The sequence below is a fragment of the Chamaea fasciata genome, unplaced genomic scaffold, assembly GCF_029207755.1.
Source record: "Chamaea fasciata isolate MVZ Bird 193981 ecotype frontalis unplaced genomic scaffold, bChaFas1.0.hap1 SCAF_3, whole genome shotgun sequence".
NCBI lineage: Eukaryota > Metazoa > Chordata > Aves > Passeriformes > Sylviidae > Chamaea > Chamaea fasciata.
The window spans coordinates 77,707,009-77,726,178 of NW_027094088.1; the positions used below are offsets into that span (position 1 = coordinate 77,707,009).

The following is a 19,170-nucleotide window of genomic DNA, read 5'->3' on the forward strand; positions in this document are numbered from 1 at the left end:
AGGCAGGACTCAGTTTCTCCTTGTTAGAACACTGTTCTCATTAGTGGTGGGTTACACCTCTCTTGAAGCTCATGATGTTAATTTGTTCCTTTTTAGAGTTTCAAGAGGAAACCTGGCCAGGCAGACAATGAGCGCTCGATGGGAGATCACAATGAACGCGTCCACAAGCGATTGAGAACCATGGAATCCAGCAGTGAAGCAAAGCAGGATACAACTCAGCCTAAACAAAACGTGGAGGAGGCTGATGCATTTGAACATATTAAACAAGGCTCTGAACACTATGACGCACAGACATACGGTACAGTGGTATTTCTGTGTGTAAAGTGTTGCCATTGCAGAATCAAATCCTGAAACACTTGTATTTGCTGTAGTTTTCCCTGTTTGCCTTTTAAAAGTTACGTTTAATCATCATTGCTTTGGTTAAAGGTGGAGCACCATTTCACTAAAATAACTGCTACTCTTTGGCAGTCAGACTCAAAAACTAACAATAACACTTTTGAAAATACTGATTTGACTTAGAAAAATGGATTTTATCTTAATATCTTTACAATCTATTATCTTCAAATCTTACTTCAGCTAATCAAGGCAATAGCTTACTGACATGACACAGCACAGCAGAGTGAAAGATAAAACGGGTTTGAGCCTCAGATTTCTTCTAAGTTCACTGAAACTGGTACATGGTGGCCTCAGAATGCAATATTTTTTTGAACTTGACTGCTTCTCCTTCCACTTTATTCTTGACGAGTATTGTTGTCTTTGTGCAGATGTAGCTACCAAGGAGCAAGAGAAACCTATTATGCCTCCTGAAGAAAAGGAAGAAGGAGACTGTGAAGATGCAGCAATGGAAACAGAAATGCAGGACGAGGATCTCACAGCAGTAGACACTGAAGAGCTGAAGCCAGAAAAAACAAAGTCTACTGCTACTAAACCTTCTGGTACATTAAATTAAAAAGCCTTCTAAATACATGCTGATATGGATCTTTAGATCTATACGTAGGTATTTGGATTTGCATGATGTGGATATGTTTCATAAGGCTAAATGTCTGCTCTAAATTGATTCCTCTGCTGCAGTAGTCTTATTTCTGCCTACTAACCAGCATTAGCCTTTGCTAAATTGATTGACTGATAGAGCGGTTTGCTGCTTTCTTTCAAGTTAATGGTCTCTAATCTTTATCCACCACTTTGAAGAAATAAAAAGCAAAAACTTCCCTGCTGTTCAACACAGTGCAAATCCACTTAATTAATTGGCATTTAACAATGCATTCCAGTGTCACCACCATCAGCACCACGTAACTCAATTGTTTTATGTATAACTAACTTCTGGCAAAAAAAAAAAAAAAAACAAAAACAAACAAACCCAAAAAAACAAACCAAGCAAGAAGTAAAGGAGCTGGTCTGGACAACATCTGGTGAGGTAGCACCAAACTCACTGCCTTCTTTCGTAAGTGGGAACAAAACTGAGCAGCTAACAGAAGTAACTGATAGAGAAGATAGATCTGACTTGTCAACCACAGAGCCCCTCCACACAAAATAAGCAAGATAAAAGTATCTCTTTCCAATTGCAACAGAAATTGTAATTTTGATGAATCTAAGTAAATAACACCATAGTTTGGAATTTTGAACAGTTTTCTTCTTGAATAACACAAAGCATGGCTGGAGAGGGAAGACGAGTTTTACAAGCCCACATTCTTGCTTTCCACTCCCGTGAGCTTTAATCACTTAAATCTCTTGCTAGACTCTTTATTTATGGTACAGGTGTGCATGTAATCAGTCTACTTGTTTTTCCACATGATTCTCTAACTTGATATTCTGAAAACTAGAGTGTTTGAAACATCTACAATGTCACACTTTTTCTCCTTTAGAACAATTCTTAAGAAATGAGTTGTTAAACAGCACGGTACAGTAGAAACAGTACTAAAACAAACTCTCTAGTCCGATCCTTTATTTCTAAATTGATTTTTGATTTATAGAAAACTGTTCTGTTAAAAAATTAGGGAGTAAAAGATAAGCAAAGATTGCCATCTTTAATGATGATTTTCTGACTGTTCTTAAATGACTCTGTACTTCTGTCACAGAGGCTGTGAGAGTCAATAAATATACTTCACCAGTGGAATTGTCAGGTGTTAAAGATCTGTTAACTATTACTTTGTTTGGCAAGAAGGTTACAAGACAGAAAAACAATTTGCATTAGGAAATGCATGGTTATCTGTTCCAGTGAGTTGCAAGATGTATTCATCCCATTCCTAGAATTAAATGTCTTAGAATTTGCCACTTCTTTTGAAAGAAAATGTCAGCTGCACGACAAATCGTATGAGATGCTCTGTAAAAGAGTCAAGATACAATACTGCTTCTTGTATTATGTGTGATCCATGAAGTCAGTAATTAGTTTTGTGGTTGCAGGACCAGGTGATGTGGAGCCAGAGCTCCAGACTTTTGATTCAGAGGATGTCAATGACTCTGCACCACAAAAACTACTAAAGGAGACTGAAGAGAAGCCAGAGAGAAGCAAGGACTCGACCATACACACAGCCCGCGAGTTCCTGATGAACATTCCCCAGGTAGGATACCCAGTCTGTCTTCTTTCAGCTACAGCAGGAGAAACAGATGGTTTTACCTGACCTGTGTTAATGAAACTCTGTGAATGCAAAAGACTAGAGTTACTTTTTTTCAGCCAACTCAGTATTTTGCTATTATTTAATAGCAGAATGAAAAGTAATACACATATACTGTTGTATATGCAGCTGAAAGATGCCTTTAGAATGACTAGTTCTACCCATCCTTAGCATGGAACCTTCTCACATAATGTTTTAAAAAGTTTTTGTTTTTCTATCTGCAAAGAACTGTCTTGCTTAGATCAGTCTGCAGATAAAACGCTTGGGTAAAGTGGAAAGCAATGGGAAAGGGCTTGTGGCCTGAAGATAACAAAAGGGTACATACAGAGTGATGAGAAAACTAGGCATCACTGACCTTAAAACGTCATTGTGGACAAAGAATTCGCCTGACCTAATTCATTAAAATATATTACTTCTTTATAAAAGCTGATTGCAGGTATTGTAGAACCTTTTTGAGCTTTTAATGAATGTCTCAATTAAAAAAATACCATAGCCTAGAAGATCCATGTAACACTTGTGGTTTTCCAGTGCAAACTTCTGGGAAAAAGCACATTTTATCATAAAAACCTGTGGCATAGAAGCAGTTGTTGGTGGATAACCAGTTGCTAAAGTAAAAATATTTTCAGTGTCTGTTTTTTTTTTCAGAAGGATTGACCTTTCATTCTTACAGTATGGTGTCCTAAGTACACGCTTGGAGGGTGCTATTTTGCTGTTTCTACGCATAACACAGGAAGGATTATGTGCCAGCCACACTGGCTATTTTTATCTTAATGCCAGGTGTTGCAACTTTTTGGAAAAAGGCTGCTGAATGCAAGTGTTCTCCTGTTGTCAGAATAATTGTGGCTTTGGGCTTTTTAGGTTTTTTCCAACTGGCACGCAAAATGTGAAACAGGAGAGGGAGCTCTTGCAACACCATTTAAAGGGGAAGGGAAAGAGGTTGCCGGGGGGAAAGAGCAGCTTCTCACCTTCCAGCAAAAGGGAGGGGAGAGAAATCCCCTACGTGTATGTTCTTTCTCCCTTCCTTAAACGTGCAGTAGGTGACCAGTGGGACAGCTGCTGCTTCTTGAGGAATGAGAAGTTACTGGGACTACTGAGTTTGGAGTCATGGGCTTATTTTCCTTAGTCTGTAAGCCTACAGGTTATGCAGACCATGTATTGCTGTTTGGCCAAACCGGGGGTTTATAAGTCAGGGACAGAGGCTGTCACTGAAAGCACAATGAAAGTAAAAGAAGTATCATAAGGCTTGGGTGTCCTTTAACAGAATGGCTTATCAAATAATATTTGGTGCCAGGTAAGGAGGATGATGCCATTCAATCTCCAAGTGGTTTGAATGAAGTTTGCAAAAAAATATAATCAGGTGAAGTATACTGTGTTTTCAAAGATAGTAGTTAGGTGTAGTGTTCAATAGTTTGGTCTCCATTATACTGTTGATCAATCTGGTGTTTGTCAAGATCATTTCACTAATTTATCTTGAAATTCTGTATTTTATTATGTTCAGTGTCAGTATCATAGATGTTCCTAGCTTTGTTTCCATGTTGATATCACATACGGAGATATTTGCGGCGAGGTATTAATCCTTCACGTACATGGAAACTATTAAAAAACATGGAGATTTAGAATCTTTATTTAGGTATTCGGGTATTTTTTTGTTTATAAGAACGAGAACAATGCATTTATACTTTTTTATAGTTTGCTATACTTTAGGGATCACTAGATGTGTAAACTTATTTTTCTGTGTCATAAAACTCCTAGCACATCATTAGAGATTCTGAAGAGCTAAGAAAGGAACTTGAAAGGCAATTGGAAGCTTGGCAGACACAACAGCCTGGGACTCCAGAGGAGGTTTGTGACCCCATTTGAATATAAAACCGTCATAAGAATCCTTCATTGCATTATTTCATCTTCTTTTACTGCTAAAACATTAAGGAATCCAAGCAGGCTAGAATCTAAATACTCAAAATCACATGATATAGATACTATTTTTGTTGTTATGTTTAATTTACTTTGAAAACATACTATGTTATTCTTAAAGCAGGATGCTGTTTCAGATCTTGTTTTGAGTGTGAAATGCGGATTGTCATACGTGACACTTTCAGGTTTAGCTGATTTCTGCCTTCCCCTTAGTGCACTGAGGCTTAGTTTCTTCTCCCCATCTCGTTTTGTTTTTTCATAATTCACTTTAATTTCTTTGTGTGATGTAGGAGAAGGAAGCAGCACAGCTGTGGCAGAAGTATTTAGTACTGACAGCTCCTCTATCACAGCAGCTTTGTGAACAGCTGCGACTCATACTGGAACCCACTCAGGCCGCCAAGTTGAAGTAAGTTGGGTCTTTCTGAGGCTTCTGATTTCTTTAAACTCGTGTTTGGGGCACTTTAACCTCGATAAAACTGCAGATTTATGTCATTCTGGCATTACAGTAATTATTCCTGTTTGCAAATGCCTTCAATTTCCTTGTATGCCAACATTAGGTTATTTTAGGAAATGCAAATATGATACAGTAGTAGGCACCCATCCTGAGGATACTGCCTCCAACTTTTTTTTTCTCCTGTGCCACAGGTGATCAGTCAACTTCACCACTTGAAGTTAAGTCAAAGATTATGTTAAATGTCAAAATGTTTTATGTTGTTTATAACATCAAATGTTTATTTTTAAAGAGATATAGACTTGTTTCAAATTGGTGGAATGTAAATTCAGGGTCTGCCTTCCTTTTTAGGTTCCTAGATATAGACTTCTTTTAAAAACACTGAATATCCATCTTACTTTAAAAATGTGGGTGATTTTTTTTTTTTTGTTTGTAACTAAATATCAGTATTAAAACTACTAAAATTGGATTAGTTGTATTTAAAAAAAATTACTTCATGTACATGCTGCATAGGCCATGGATTTCCAGAATGAGAGATTTGCTGATAACCCCTGTCACTATGTCTTTTTTCTCAACTTTCAGAGGAGACTACAGAACTGGGAAGAGATTGAACATGCGCAAAGTGATCCCGTACATTGCCAGTCAGTTCCGAAAAGACAAGATCTGGCTGCGAAGGACCAAGCCCAGCAAACGACAGTACCAGATTTGCCTGGCTATTGATGATTCCTCTAGTATGATTGACAATCACTCTAAACAGGTAAAATAAAACCTTGGGAGAAGCATGGAGAAACCACCTGTCACTGATGTGTATGGCAGTTGCTGACTTGTGTCATGCAGGACTGGTGGCTGCTGGAAAATCTGACTGGTAATTCCAAAGCACCTATTTTTCCAGTCCATGTGCTTGAACTGTTGTCACTTCATGCCTAAGAGATTTATTAACAAAAGATCAGTGAAAACTAGTTGAAAGGGTGAGCTGTTAATTTTGCTAGAGGTGTACATATCCCCTGTAAAATTACTTTTTGTGGCCTACGAAAGGCTGAAACTTCCTTACCTGGCAGTTCATTGGAGCACTAAATATCCATTCATCATAGCCCACTTGTAGGGTTTTTATTAATTAAAATTGTGTGTTTCCTTCTGAACAGTTCCTTATTTATTTTATTGGCTTACCTAAAGTGGTGTCTCTAAATCAATCAGCTGAAGCCCTCAAGCAGAACTAGCGTATCTTTATTGCACTGACTGTTTTACATAAGACAGGCAAAGAGATAGGCTGTTTCTTCAATTATCTTTCTAGATGATGAAAAATAATTTCAGTAACATTCTTCATATTTAATTCTCGGCTTTGAGTAAAGCACTGACTGTGCTATTTTTGATGCAACTTTTTTCTTTAATAGCTTGCATATGAATCCCTGGCAGTTATTGGAAATGCTCTGACTCTTCTAGAAGTGGGACAAATTGCTGTGTGTAGGTGAGTTTATTTGAAATCTTGACTTTTCTTCAGTACTTTGGGGCAGAATGTAAACACCAGTTCCATGCTGTAATTTTGTTTTCTTTTCTAAAGCTTTGGAGAAACTGTTCAGCTGCTGCACCCGTTCCACGAGCAGTTCAGTGACCAGTCAGGGACACGGATATTGCGTCTTTGCAAGTTTCAGCAGAAGAAAACAAAAATAGCCCAGGTACACAAGAATGCCTCCAGGGCAACAGGTTTACCAATCTTTTCCAGACGAGATATCAGCAGCTTCATGGTTTCATGATCACTTTCTAACACTTACTAGTTTTTTATATTTGAGAATCTGATAGCAGGTTAGAAAGAAATAAAATGGTCATAATTTTGTAACAGGAAGAGTGTTTTCTCATTTTTAGTTCTGATGTATATACCACTTCCATGCAGTCACCTTTCTCTGTATTGGGTCTTTAAAAGTATTTTGGGTGCTGTTGTTGTTCTTAATTTTAATGGGGAGTATGAGACTAGGCACTTCTTTTTCAAGTTGAAGCCAAAGAAGTTCAACCAGAAATAGGATGTATATTTTCAATGATGCCATTAATCTCATTAGCAGTCTACTGTGTAATGCTTTGCTAGCATTGGGGGAAAAAAACTTCAGTTTGAAGGCTCTCTGAAGATTCTTTAGTTCAAAAGTACTTGCTAAATTTAAAGCAGGAGTTAATACAGGAAAATGCCAAGAACTGTATCTGTGTTAGGAGGTCAGACTGTCTTAGCATTTAAAATAGAGAAAGTTGTTCATTAGAAATGTTCTCATTTTTATTATTTTTATGATGAGATAACTTGATTTTCTTCTTTATTTCCTCTGCAGTTTCTAGAATCATCAGCAAATATGTTTGCTGCAGCACAGCAGTTGTCTCAAAATATTAATCCAGGTGAGGTTTTTTTGTGTTACTGTGCTTGTTGCCGTGGCAGCAAAATGCTCACTACAATCCCAAAGTAGGATCCTGCCAGGAAGACTCCTAGGATTGAAACATCACTTGCATTAGGGCTTTGGGTTTTGCTTTGTCAAAAGCAATGTTTGATTGAAATTCAGCTCAAAGCCCATGCAACACCTACTTCATATTTGTCAGTAATTCACTAAAATTTTGTGTAAGACTTTTTAAAAAGGTACATCTTACCTGTCTCTCTTTACCTCCTACTTGCAGACTCTGTTAAGTCCTAGACAGTGCCAGTTTGGAGCATTGTCCACCTTCCTTAGGACCCTGACTCTCTAGATACTTCTGCCCCTGCTTGAGAGCTTGAGTTCTCTAGGTATCCAGAAACACACTGCTCTGAGGACAGAATTTGCCTCCTACCTGCCTTTCACTGTCCCACAACTTTAGGTTATGAGCTGCTTGAATTTCCAAGAAAAGCTGGAAGACCGCTTGGCTTGTGTCTGCCCCATAATTAGTCTAAAAGATTGTGATAGTTAAAGCTGGTCATGGTGGCACCTGTATTTTTTGTAAGTTCTTGTTGTTGAAGTACTCCAAGAACTGGGCAGTCTGGGATTTATAATCCACAGCTGCTTTGCCACAGGATGGCCAGAGTGTCACAATATTCTGAGGAGGAGCAGCATCCAGTTCTTTTAAACTAGGCAGGGATGCAGCAGCCATCAGCTCCTTAGGATTAGGGAGCTGGCAGTAAGGAAAGGCTGGGGGATCTATCACTTCTTCCTGTAAAGAGGCAAAGCCCTGTCACATTTGGGGCCTGTCTGCAAAAGTGTGTTCTGCATCCCTCTGTAACAATTAGGGCTTGTATCCCTGACTTAATTACTGTGATTTTACATGTAATTAAAGGATGACAGATACTTAGAATGTACTTCTAGAGGGATGTATCTGACTCTAGGGGCAACTTGGGTAGTGTAACATGTCTCCAGAAATGGTTGGTGCTGGGGAACCCAGCATGGGTGCTATGTCTGATGTTTCAGACAGTTTACTTTAGACTATTTGGACTGCCTTGACTGTGCCCCCGAGCCTATCTCCTGAATTAGTTTCTTCCAAAAATATCGCAGTTTGGACAGTTCAGGATTGTTCTCTGATGGAAGCCAAGCCTGTTAAAGTGGGGACAGCAGAGAAAATCCTACAGGTGGACCGATAGGTACCTGCTTCTAGAGGAACTGATTTAAGCTCTATTTCGTTGCAGCAGCTGGTACTCTACTGACCTAGTGGCTGGACTCTTGTAATTCAGCCAGTATTTAACCCCTAGGCATGAAAGATAAGGCCGTGACCAAGTCTGTTTAGTATTTTCCATGACTTTCATTCTTGATTATAGTACTGGTGGATGGTGGGGGTTGTCTGTGTGTTGTGTGACACCCCCCTTCCCTCCCTTATTTTCACTGGTGTCACACATTACTTTCTTTGTTGACCCACTAGTAACTGCAGCTTAATGTTAAGTCACAGAATTCTATTTGTTTAAGAGTTAATTTCCTTAGGAATACTCCTTTTTCCATTTTACCCCAGAACAAACAGCAAAATAGGGGTTTTATCCTTTTAAACGGATTACTCTGAACTTACTGGAATTTTAAATGTTCTTTGTGCTTAGAAACAGCGCAGCTGCTTTTGATTGTATCTGATGGAAGAGGCCTTTTCTTGGAAGGCAAGGAACGGGTGACAGCAGCAGTTCAAGCAGCTCGGAATGCCAATATCTTTGTTATTTTCGTAGTGTTGGACAACCCTAATTCCCGGGTAAGTGAACAAGGGAGAAGTGTTCAACTGCAGTGAATGAGAAACCAATACAAATCATCTTCTTGTCTTTTCTAGTGCCATACAGCTGCCTTATCTTTTGTAGAGGTCAGAGATACTGAACCCAGTTGCCGTTTTCCACGTCTGTTAGATCTGCCATTTCTTCCTACTGTGCTTCTTATCTTTTGTATGTTAAAAAAAAAAGACAAAAAATCTCAGTTTCCATGCCACAGAAAGGCTAAGAGCTCTTGTCTTCAAATGGAATGGTTGTTGCTCTTGGCCACCGGGGAAGCAGCTGGCAGGTTGACAGATTTGGAGTTTGAGAGATGCTTTGTTCCATCTCAGCTCTGATTCATCTTGATAATTTCTGACAGCAGTCGCCAATTGACATGACAGCTGGAGCCAGTATGAGATTAAACATTAGACAGAAGGGAGTATGTGAGAGTTATTTAGTGCCTCAGTTGGGAAAGCTGAGTCCTGCATCTGGTAATGGGGGAAGAAAACTTGAGATAACCTTGGATGGGAAGCTGAAATATCTGGGAGAGTTTCAGGAAGGCTCTGTAGGGCTGTAAGTGAGCAAACATAAGCCTGATAGTGAATTTCGTGGTAAAGACTAATTTTGTTGTTCATGTTTTCCTTCTGTATCTTTATTTTTGCATTCAAAACTCATCTGCTATGTTTACTGTTGAAAAACTAACAGTTCTCCTCCTGACAAATAGCTGAAAGGTTCTGATGAAACCTGGCTGTAAAATGAAGCGAAAATTCTGGGTGTTTTTCTTAGGTTTCTTTTTTCTGGGGAAAAAATGGTGTTTTCCATAACCTTTAAAAATTTCTGAGCTGCTACACTGAGCAACTAAGAAGTTACTTTACAAGAAGCACAGCTGGAGTTTAATCTGATATTTGTCGTATTTGTTGAAATACTATGTGAAGTTGCTAAAGAATCATCTATTAGAGCACTGCACAAATATGAGTTGAGCACTAAAGAGCTTACAGACTCTCTTGGGAAGGCATCAAATTAATAAAAGTAAAGTGCCAACAGTAAACTCAAATCATAAAATGTTAAAAGACAGAATTTATTTACAGAATTTGGTATTGCAGAAGCTTAAACTGTAGTCTCTTCTAGCCTATAATTCATGGATTAGTACACTTTTATCTTTCAGATAAAATGCAAAAGCATTTAACTGATTTATTTTCAGCTTCTGATCTGATTTACCATTGAACACTTGGAGCTTTTAATCTTTAAAGTATTTTATTAACTTTTAATCTAACGGGGGAGAACTATAAGTGCTTAGAAAGGAGGGTAAATTCTATCAGTGGTTGTAGAATATGTGTGTCATTTAGCAGTAACATCAATACTTTTTCTACAGGATTCTATTTTGGACATTAAAGTACCTATATTCAAAGGACCTGGAGAACTGCCTGAAATCAGGTCTTACATGGAAGAATTCCCATTCCCATTCTACATGATCCTTAGAGATGTGAACGCGCTCCCAGAAACTCTGAGTGACGCCCTCAGACAGTGGTTTGAACTGGTGACGGCCTCTGACACTCTTTAGACTTTGTAGACAAGGTCATGACCCGACTGCTGCTACTGAGCTGCTGAAATACAAGAAACTGCATTTCATGGGAGAGGTCCTTCCCAACTGGGATTATCCTGCAGGAGCTGCCCTGGGGCAGAGACTGTGTAAGAACGTGGGTCAGAGGACAATTATGCAATGGTGAGACTGTCTCCCGCTATTCCCACAAGTAACGTAAAAAGTTGTCTCAACTTCTCTTGTAATGACTTATTACCTTTAACAAAAAAAAAAAAAAAGCATTTGTAGTATTAAGAGGTAATATTATTCCTGCCGCTTTGCCCCCTGCCGTAAGAAAAACCAGTCTTGTTCCTGGGAAGGCATTTCTGCATTGGAAGTTGAGGTGTCACCCATGTGGAGGTGCCTCTGGGAAGAACGGAGTGGAGAGCAGGGCAGGCAGATAGTTTTACTCAACCAAAAGAAAGAAAAAAAAAAAAGTACTTGAATACTTGAAACTATTTTGCAGTTTTAACACAGCCTTTTTAATTATCGCTGATTTTTGCCTGACGATAGCAGCAGGGAGTTTTCTGAATCACGCCACATGCTGATCCCTGCCTTACCACTTTACACTGTGAAGTTTGCCCCCGTCCGAGGCAGGCGTTGGGGATGTTTCATAAATCCGGTGTCTTGGAGCGCGGACGTGATTTTTCATTGCAAAGGCTATGCATCTTGTATCGTCTGTACTAATAAAGAGAGGTACCACTCTTTGTAATTACGTCGTCTGTGCCTTGAATTTAAAAACAAACGGAGGGAGCACACCCCGGCCCTGAATGCCGGCATGACGCAGGAAATGGCGGCCGTGCCCCGCCCGCGCGGGGCGGGCTCGGCGGCCCCGTGGCGGGGCAGGGCCAGGGGTGGAGCGTCGTCATGGCCGCCGGGCGAGTCCCGCCGGGAGCGCTCACCCTCAAGCAGGTACGGGCGGGCGAGGGGGCTCGGGCAGGCTGCGTCTTGTAGAAACGATCCGGAACTCGGTGGTTGTTTAAATATCCCTCGAAGCACAGCGCCGAGGGTGCAGCTCGCAGCACTGTCCTGGGGCAGCGGGCAGACCTCCCTCTCTCCTTGCTAGTTCCTGCGGCGGCAGCAGGTCCTGGAGTTGTACCGCAAGATCCTGCGGGCTATCCGGGAGGTCCCTGCTGAGCCGGATCGCCGCTACTTAAAGGACTGGGCCAGGGAGGAATTCAGGAGAAATAAGGATGCTACAGAAGAGGTGAGGATCGGGAACTCGCAACTGTGATCGCCTGCCCTCGGGAATGGTCACTGCACTGTCCTGTCCTGTGTCTTGGTGGTTTGTTTTGTATGTGTCGCTTCCAGACTGGTGAGAAGTCAACTGTTACTAGTTCCTCATTTATGCCAAGAAATGATCCAGCGTCTCAAAATATTATTCCCAGTTCCCCCCCCCCCCCTTTCTTAGCTGTAGTAATGTTTTTCAAATTTCCAGAGAATAATCTGGAATTAAAAAGCTAAAAAACAAATACTCTGCTTACTCAAATCCCAGATCAGGAAAACCTTATTGAATAATATGTTAACTTAGATAAACTTAGTAATGGTTAAGCTTTTTATAACTTTTTCTTTTATTTCACCTATATTCAAGCAGAATACAGTCGAATGGGATGGTTTGCGATGTGAATCAAGTGTGAAATGCAGAAACCTTGACATTTCTTGTTTATACGTCTCCTGTCCTCTGCTTCCTAGTTCATTCCCTTTTCTAGCCAGCGCCCAAGGAATTGCTGGCTGAATTACACAGACAAAGCCTTGGAGTCCTTGGATAATGTTGAGAGAAACTCACACCTGCTCTGTAAAACCCATCTCCACCTTGCTCGTGTTCTCACGACAGGCTTGCAAAGGCAGTACACACGCAGGCATAAAGAAAACATTATTAGGAGTTTGAATCCTGTAAAAACTGAGTTTTAAAGCACAGCCACAACCAAGTATCCATTTATTTACCTGGTTTTTAACCCTCTCAGAGACAGCAGTGTTATGTCACACAAAGAAGTAAATTGCAGTAGTGCCAGTAAGAATTGTATGTATTTTAATGCATTAGAAGTCTGTGAGCTTGTGTAAAACCCATGCTGTGTACAGATGTACAGTTCACTAGATTTCATGTTTTACAGGATGCAATCAGGATGATGATTACTCACGGCAACATGCAACTTCAGGAACTTCAGAGAACACTTAAGCTGGCAAAATCCTGATCTTCATTTTGTTGACAGTTGGGTTTTTATCTATTGCAAATAGGCACAGTGTTTTTTCCAGAATGTGGTTATAATGGCAGCCTTTGCTGGCAACCTGGTAATGTTTGAAGGAGGAATCTACCACAGTGGGAGTTTTGTTTTTTCCCCTTCCCATTTCTCAGTTTGGCTACCTTCAGAAGTGGAAATCACTTGGACACAAAGGACATCAAAGAACTGCATGGATGATGTAGCATGTGCTGTGGGAAAAGCAGAAAGCGCCAAAAATTACAACAGCTGTGTTAATGCCAGTGCTCTGGAAAATAAATATATGCCAGGTTATTTTGTGTACTTTTTACTGTGTTAGCTGTAATTGGTAACATTCAAAATGACGGCTCTTCATGTACTGTACTAAGGATTTTCACCAAAATTTGTGGTTATAAAAAGAATTTGGGATAAATAAATTGACCCAGAACAAACATTAAAAAAAAATGTTTTGTGTGTAGATGTTGATTTTCAGTAGTAGCTAAATAAGACTTGAAAAGAGAGGTTTTTATTTATGAAAATGGGAGATTTTAGCCCCTGGGATGTTTATTACCAAGTACCTTCAAACTGGTATTTAAAAGTCTATATATTAAGAAGAATTAGAGGTAGAAAATACTAACTGCAAAAAGGTTGTGGTTTGTTTATTTGTATGTTATACTACTTCATTTCTGTTAGCTTGCAACTGTTGTCACTTTCCTTGAGCTGTGGTGTATCCTTTTTTTCCATATAATTTAAAAATGCCTGGATGAGCTGGGGATTTTTTCCACATAACTAGACAGGCAGCAGTAGATTGATGCCTGAATATTTTAGGTTTTGATTCCAAGACATGCAGGAACTCTTCCCTCTCCCATTCTGCTATTGTAGTTCCCTTACGGTACACCCCTGCTTTTCAAGGTGGTTTTCTGCAGAGTTGCTGAGCTGCACAAACTGGCAGCAAATCTTGTAAATAGGTGTCACCACTGACACCAGTGAAGGGACATGACAGAATTCCAGGCTACAGGAGGAACAGCCCCAGTTGGGAGAAGGAGCTGTGGTTCAGATTTGTATAGACTGAAGCCTCTGAGCTTCAATCTGTCAGTGAAAAATACATACCTAAAAATTCTTCATTAACAGACTGACAGAACATCTTTGTGTTGGGGATTTATTTTTCATGTTAAGAGAAAGTGCTGCTAAGAAAGGTATTTTGACTGAACAGCCATAGCCAATATTGGCTTGTTACCACAGTAGCCTTCCCCTTCAGCCAGTGCTTGGATTTCTGTTCCTTAATCAGGAGGCTTTACCCTGCTGGCTCACCATGGTGCTTTCCTTTCTGAGCCTGGAGTCTGCATTACCCCCTTTGTACGTTTGTATGTTTCCAGGCTGTGTAATCCAGAGCTACGATTGACAGGTAGAGCCCTGGACAGATGCTGACCTCTTGAGTGCTGCTGCCCTTCATTTCCACTGCTCTGTGGGCTTGCCACGATAAAGTTGGCAGCCAGAAGCCGTGAAAGAGTCCAATTACAGCCTGTGAGGGTAAGTAAATTTACCTGAAGCGAAAGGTAGGCAGATCACACCTATTTTATAAAGTCCTTCAGTTTTGAAGAAGGGAGGGGTATAGAATGGAATTAGCAGAAGATGGTTCTCTTTCTTTTGCCATACACTCATTGGCTTCAGAAAACCTCTAAAATCAGTAACCTGCAGCCTGGTTACCACTTTAGATTACTTGGCAATTACTTGGATTTACTTTAATTACTTGGACCTATGAGTGTGGTCCAGTGTGGTCTGTATGGGAAGTACAGCAAAAGCCAGAGCCTCTCCCCTGAGCTTGCCCAAGTTCAGGAGCGTGTGTGTGATTTGTGCACAACTCAGCCCTGTGCCTGTAACTTCTGAAAGGGGACCTGCACCAGCCAACAGACAGCACTCGGTCCCTGCAGCCTCCCTCAGCACAGATGGCAGACTCCATGTTTTATAACCACAAACAAAAAGAAGTTGAAGTCCAATCTTCTGCTCCCCCTTCTGAATCAAGTAAGGGGACTGTGTCAGTTTTCTGTGGCTAGAAAATGTTACACCACACGTTTCTGAGCAACACTTACTTTAATTGCTTGGCAAAACATAAACTTCATCCAGGTGATACAAAACTTCAATAGCATGCTTCTGCATTCCTACTGTAAGCTTAAACAAAACTGTAAACATACCAAAGTGTCTATATTAGACTACAGAAGTCAGAGCAAGAAAACTAGTATTTCCATAGCTGCAGATACACTTCTCTCGTTGTGACAGTGCATGAATAGGAACTTTAAAAATATTGTTATATGACTTTTTTTGCTTTATACATCTGCTAAGAAGACAAAAGCTTAATTACTAATTAGTGAATGGCATTCTTCAACACTGTAAGGTATTTTGTATTGATTTTAGAGCTCCTTAGTAAAGAAAAAAAGTATTTTTCTCCTTGGCATAATAGTACCATCCTGTGTTGGAACTGATTCTGAACAGTTGTTCGTTCTATCATGACCTGGTAAGTAAAGTTACTTTTCTAGCAGAATCTGATGGAGCCTTCTCAGAGGTGTAAGGAGGAAACCCTAAATGTGCAGATGCAATAGTTATAGTGCCTTGAGATTTTCTGGAGTCTGTCTGCATGGACAACACCGGTCAATGGAAGTTCTGATTTTATAATGAAACACATCGATAAAACTTTTAAAATGTTGACTGCTGTTTTGTGGGACTGTTTGTCCTAAAACCTGTAGACTCACCAGGGCCTGGTCTCCTTTTTAGAGACAGAAGGGAAAAAAACAGAGGAAGAATCATTCAGAGGAACAAAGGCAGACAGTGTGGACAAGGTGCCTGGGAAAAAATCCTGACTGCTGACTGCAGAAAAAGAAACATTTGAATACAGGGAGCCAAGCCTTCACTTCCTTACATAAAGCACTTTTTCAAGCTTCTTCAACAGTAGACAATTCAGCCATTTCCTGCTTGAAGGAAAAAATACATAAACATTCAACCTAACAAATATACCACGGTTACAGTAAGATACTTGCCATCCGTGCCCTAAACTAAAGTTCTCAGTCAGATTACTGGAGTACAGCCCAAAAATAGTGTAACAACAAGGAGCTCTGCAAGCAGGACACCATTAAAAAAAGATCAGATTTAGCACTTGTTTTAGTAATGGAAAACCAAGAGAAAAGCAAAGTGGTAGCTGAAGCCTCTGTACCTAATGGGATGAGTTGCTTTAGCAACTCCCTCCGTGGTTGCCTGCCCTCTCCCTGCTGGAAGCCTGCATCTGTCACCTGCCTGGGCTTGTAACTGGAGTGGGTTCTTTAGCTTCCCTCCACTGACTAGAGAGAAGCCCTGGGACTATCTAAAATAGGATCAATAGCCCCTCATCACTAAGTAATTATGTCAAAAGCTTTCAAACATCCTGGATTTATTTCAGCACTGGTATCACAACATGTTTACATGTGGCATACAGTAGAACCCTCTAGTCTGTGTCCTGCGTGGAAGTAAGGGAATTCCCTTTTCACAAAGCAGTTTTGGTTACTAATGCAGTTTGGTTTCAAGCAGCATCTGGAAACTGAGAGTGCAATATTGACAGACTCTTGGAAATAACAAAGAAAGGATCTAATCTGCAGCATCTCTTTGTTATCAATATAGTTTGCATATGAACTCTCCTCCGTTATGGAGTTTCCAGAGTTATTTCTACTCCTGAAGTAGAGTGTTGTGTTTGGACGTAACAGGCACTACAAAAATCTATCAGTATTCCAAATTCCCATAGAGCAGGTTCCAAAATGAGTCCTGTTGCTTGATTACCTGCCTGGCAGGTACTAGCTCTCTTTCTGCACCTTAGTCCTTAATTTGCTCAGCTCCTCTTCTAAGCATTTGATGTGCTCCTTGAGCGCAGCTTTGTCTTGCTGCGCTCTCTGGTTCGCTTGGCTCCGGGCTTCTTCTATCTTCCGCTCGTACCACTTCTCCATCTGTGTGGAAACGGCCTCGAAGAAGTACTGGGTGATCTCCAGGGCCTGGGAGGTGTCTCTGAGTGGAGGGGCAGGTGGGGCCGAGGGCTGCTGCTCCTGGCCCTGCAGTGCCCCAGCATGGTGCAGCGCTTTGTGCCTCGACTGCCCACTTTTGCTGGACTTTTTTGTCTGAGTTCCTTTGTCAACGAAGTTGCCGCTCTGTGGTTCAGTCTTTGCAGGTTCAGTCACTGGCTGCAAAGCAGCTTGAACTTTAACGTGTCTTAATTTGGAGCCCAAAGGCTCAGAGGAGGGCAGCTCCTGCTGGAACCTGTGGAACGTGCTGGCACTCACAGCTTTGTCCTTTGGCCTGACATCTTGAGCAGGGGCAGAAGAAACTGGTCCACCAGTCACTACCTGTTGCTCTGTACCTATGGAATAAATTACAGACAATATATTAAGAAAAGCTCTGGACATTTATTTTAGCACTCAGAAGACCTCGTTGTTTGATGAAAAATGGGGTTTTGTGTGTACCTGGTACAGGCTTATATTAGTTTATCACATACTCAGTCAGGTGATGTAATAGAAAATCATTAAAGGAGAAAAGCTGGCCCAGGCAGAGAGGTGCTGCACTGCAGTTGTGGGGCTACAGATGGACAACAGGCAAAGGACATAAATATTAGCCAAAAGTTCTTCACTGTGAGACACTGGCACTGGTTACCCAGAGAAGCTGTGGTTGCCCCATCCTCAGACGTGTGTAAGGCCTGGCTGGATGTGGCTCTGAGCAACCTGGTACAGTGGAAGGTGTCCCTACCCATGGCAGGGGGGTTGGAACAAGATGATCTTTAGGGTCCCTTCCAATCCAAATGATTTTGTGATTTTGTGACTTCATCAGAAGGACACGTAACAAGTACCAGTCTAGATTTCCAAAGTAGGTTATGTCTGCTATATTTATGAACTCTCTGCTTCTACAAAACTTGAAGTACCAGTAATTTTGGAAAGGTCACACATCATTTCTATGCTTTTGAACTGTTCCAATGCAAAACAGCTTACACTCAAGCACCATTACACTCTCTTATATGCCTTTCTATTTGATGGCGCATCCATGTCTGTTCACTTTGCATAGTGTTTAGGGGATATACACATTACAATTTACAGAAGCCAGGGCTCAGATAGCATTCTACTTGGCTGGGGACACCTGGCTGTTCTGCACATTTCTTTTTTTGTTGTTGTTGTTTTTTTTTCTTTTTTCGTTTTGTTTGTTTGTTTTTTGTTTTTTTTTTTTTTCCCTTAGAAGCTTCTAGGGCCAAGAGTTATTCAAAGCATCAAAGGATTTTTGCTTCAAAGACATAGTGGAAGCATCAGGAACAGTCAGTGGAATTCCATCCAGCCACCTCTTAAAATATTCCCAGTGGCTGCCTTGAAGTGTATTCAAATCCCAAGACATAAGGCACGTGGAGGGGGGAAAGCACACCACCAGAGTTACGTAGTAGTAATAGTGCAAGTACCCCTGAGTTAATGAGCTCGTCCTTGAATGGATATGACAGCTAAGTACCTGGCGTGGTTGTACCCAATGCTCCATCTTGTTTAACACAAAAGTGCTGCCCAAAGCTCTGTTCTGGCATCTGGACTCTGCTCCTTTCCCCATCTTCCAAGAGGCTATTTGGAAGTGTGATATAGGAATGCTGGTGGGAGCCCTCTGACAGCACAGGCTGGTTGGCTTTACAGTCCTTGGCACTGTGAGGGTTGTTGTCAGTATCCAGGGTCTCAGTGAGAGACTCACAAGTGGACAAAGTTGATTTTGGTCTTGATGACCTGGAATCTCCAGAAAGCTTGAGCTCCAGATTCTGAATCTTCAACAAGCACCAGGTCTTCAGCTCATCAACCAAGGAAATCTATCAGAAAGAGACTGTAAATTACATGATTCTATGGTTCATGGGCTGCTGAGAACATGTGGCAGGGACAAAGAGAAGCAAGTTAGGTATCTGTGGGCTTAGATTCCCTGTTCAGATGTGCATGCTGCCACTGGGAATATTTAAAAGACTGCAGATAAAAAAGGTGGAGAACTATGCAGTAGCTTATAAAAGGCAGTCTCCCTGTGTTCCTGCATATGTCCTCTAATGAAGCAAAAGCTGAAAGCACAACTTTGAAAAATTTAGTGCTGGAAATTTTTGCAAATTGCTGTGTTAGAAAAATGGTATTTTGTTGCAGATCCCACACTAGAGACACACCAAATTAAATCACAGCGGTGGAACTGGATTTCATATTCCTCATTTCTAATGCAAAAACTTCATAAATTGGGTTTAGTGACTAAGATGGTGGGTA

The 19,170-nt window shown here is 40.8% G+C and overlaps 3 protein-coding genes across 9 annotated transcripts in view; 2 read left to right on the forward strand and 1 right to left on the reverse strand.

Annotated features, from left to right (window-relative positions):
• Positions 1 to 11,421, forward strand: part of MDN1 (midasin AAA ATPase 1) — a 93,407-nt gene extending 81,986 nt beyond the window's left edge. Inside the window, exons 92-102 of the mRNA XM_066179555.1 lie at positions 97 to 298; positions 765 to 935; positions 2,401 to 2,558; positions 4,365 to 4,454; positions 4,814 to 4,929; positions 5,557 to 5,731; positions 6,366 to 6,439; positions 6,533 to 6,647; positions 7,284 to 7,347; positions 8,996 to 9,138; positions 10,503 to 11,421. Of these exons, the coding sequence (XP_066035652.1) occupies positions 97 to 298; positions 765 to 935; positions 2,401 to 2,558; positions 4,365 to 4,454; positions 4,814 to 4,929; positions 5,557 to 5,731; positions 6,366 to 6,439; positions 6,533 to 6,647; positions 7,284 to 7,347; positions 8,996 to 9,138; positions 10,503 to 10,691 (1,497 nt within the window). The 3' untranslated portion in view covers positions 10,692 to 11,421. The remainder of the gene's footprint in view (positions 1 to 96; positions 299 to 764; positions 936 to 2,400; positions 2,559 to 4,364; positions 4,455 to 4,813; positions 4,930 to 5,556; positions 5,732 to 6,365; positions 6,440 to 6,532; positions 6,648 to 7,283; positions 7,348 to 8,995; positions 9,139 to 10,502) is intronic.
• A 135-nt stretch (positions 11,422 to 11,556) lies between these two features.
• Positions 11,557 to 13,369, forward strand: LYRM2 (LYR motif containing 2). The gene is made up of 3 exons (XM_066179554.1): positions 11,557 to 11,621; positions 11,776 to 11,916; positions 12,821 to 13,369. Exons 1-3 carry the CDS (start codon positions 11,577 to 11,579, stop codon positions 12,899 to 12,901), a joined length of 267 nt encoding a protein of 88 aa, XP_066035651.1. The 5' UTR covers positions 11,557 to 11,576; the 3' UTR covers positions 12,902 to 13,369.
• Positions 13,370 to 14,976: 1,607 nt separating this feature from the next.
• The window catches only part of ANKRD6 (ankyrin repeat domain 6), an 87,846-nt gene continuing 83,652 nt past the window's right edge, over positions 14,977 to 19,170 (reverse strand). For all 7 annotated transcript variants that reach the window (XM_066179563.1, XM_066179562.1, XM_066179558.1 and 4 more), the window contains 2 exons: positions 18,401 to 18,740; positions 14,977 to 17,276 (listed from right to left, as the gene is read on the reverse strand). In XM_066179563.1, coding sequence (XP_066035660.1) covers positions 16,720 to 17,276; positions 18,401 to 18,740 — 897 coding nt within the window. In that variant the 3' untranslated portion in view covers positions 14,977 to 16,719. The remainder of the gene's footprint in view (positions 17,277 to 18,400; positions 18,741 to 19,170) is intronic.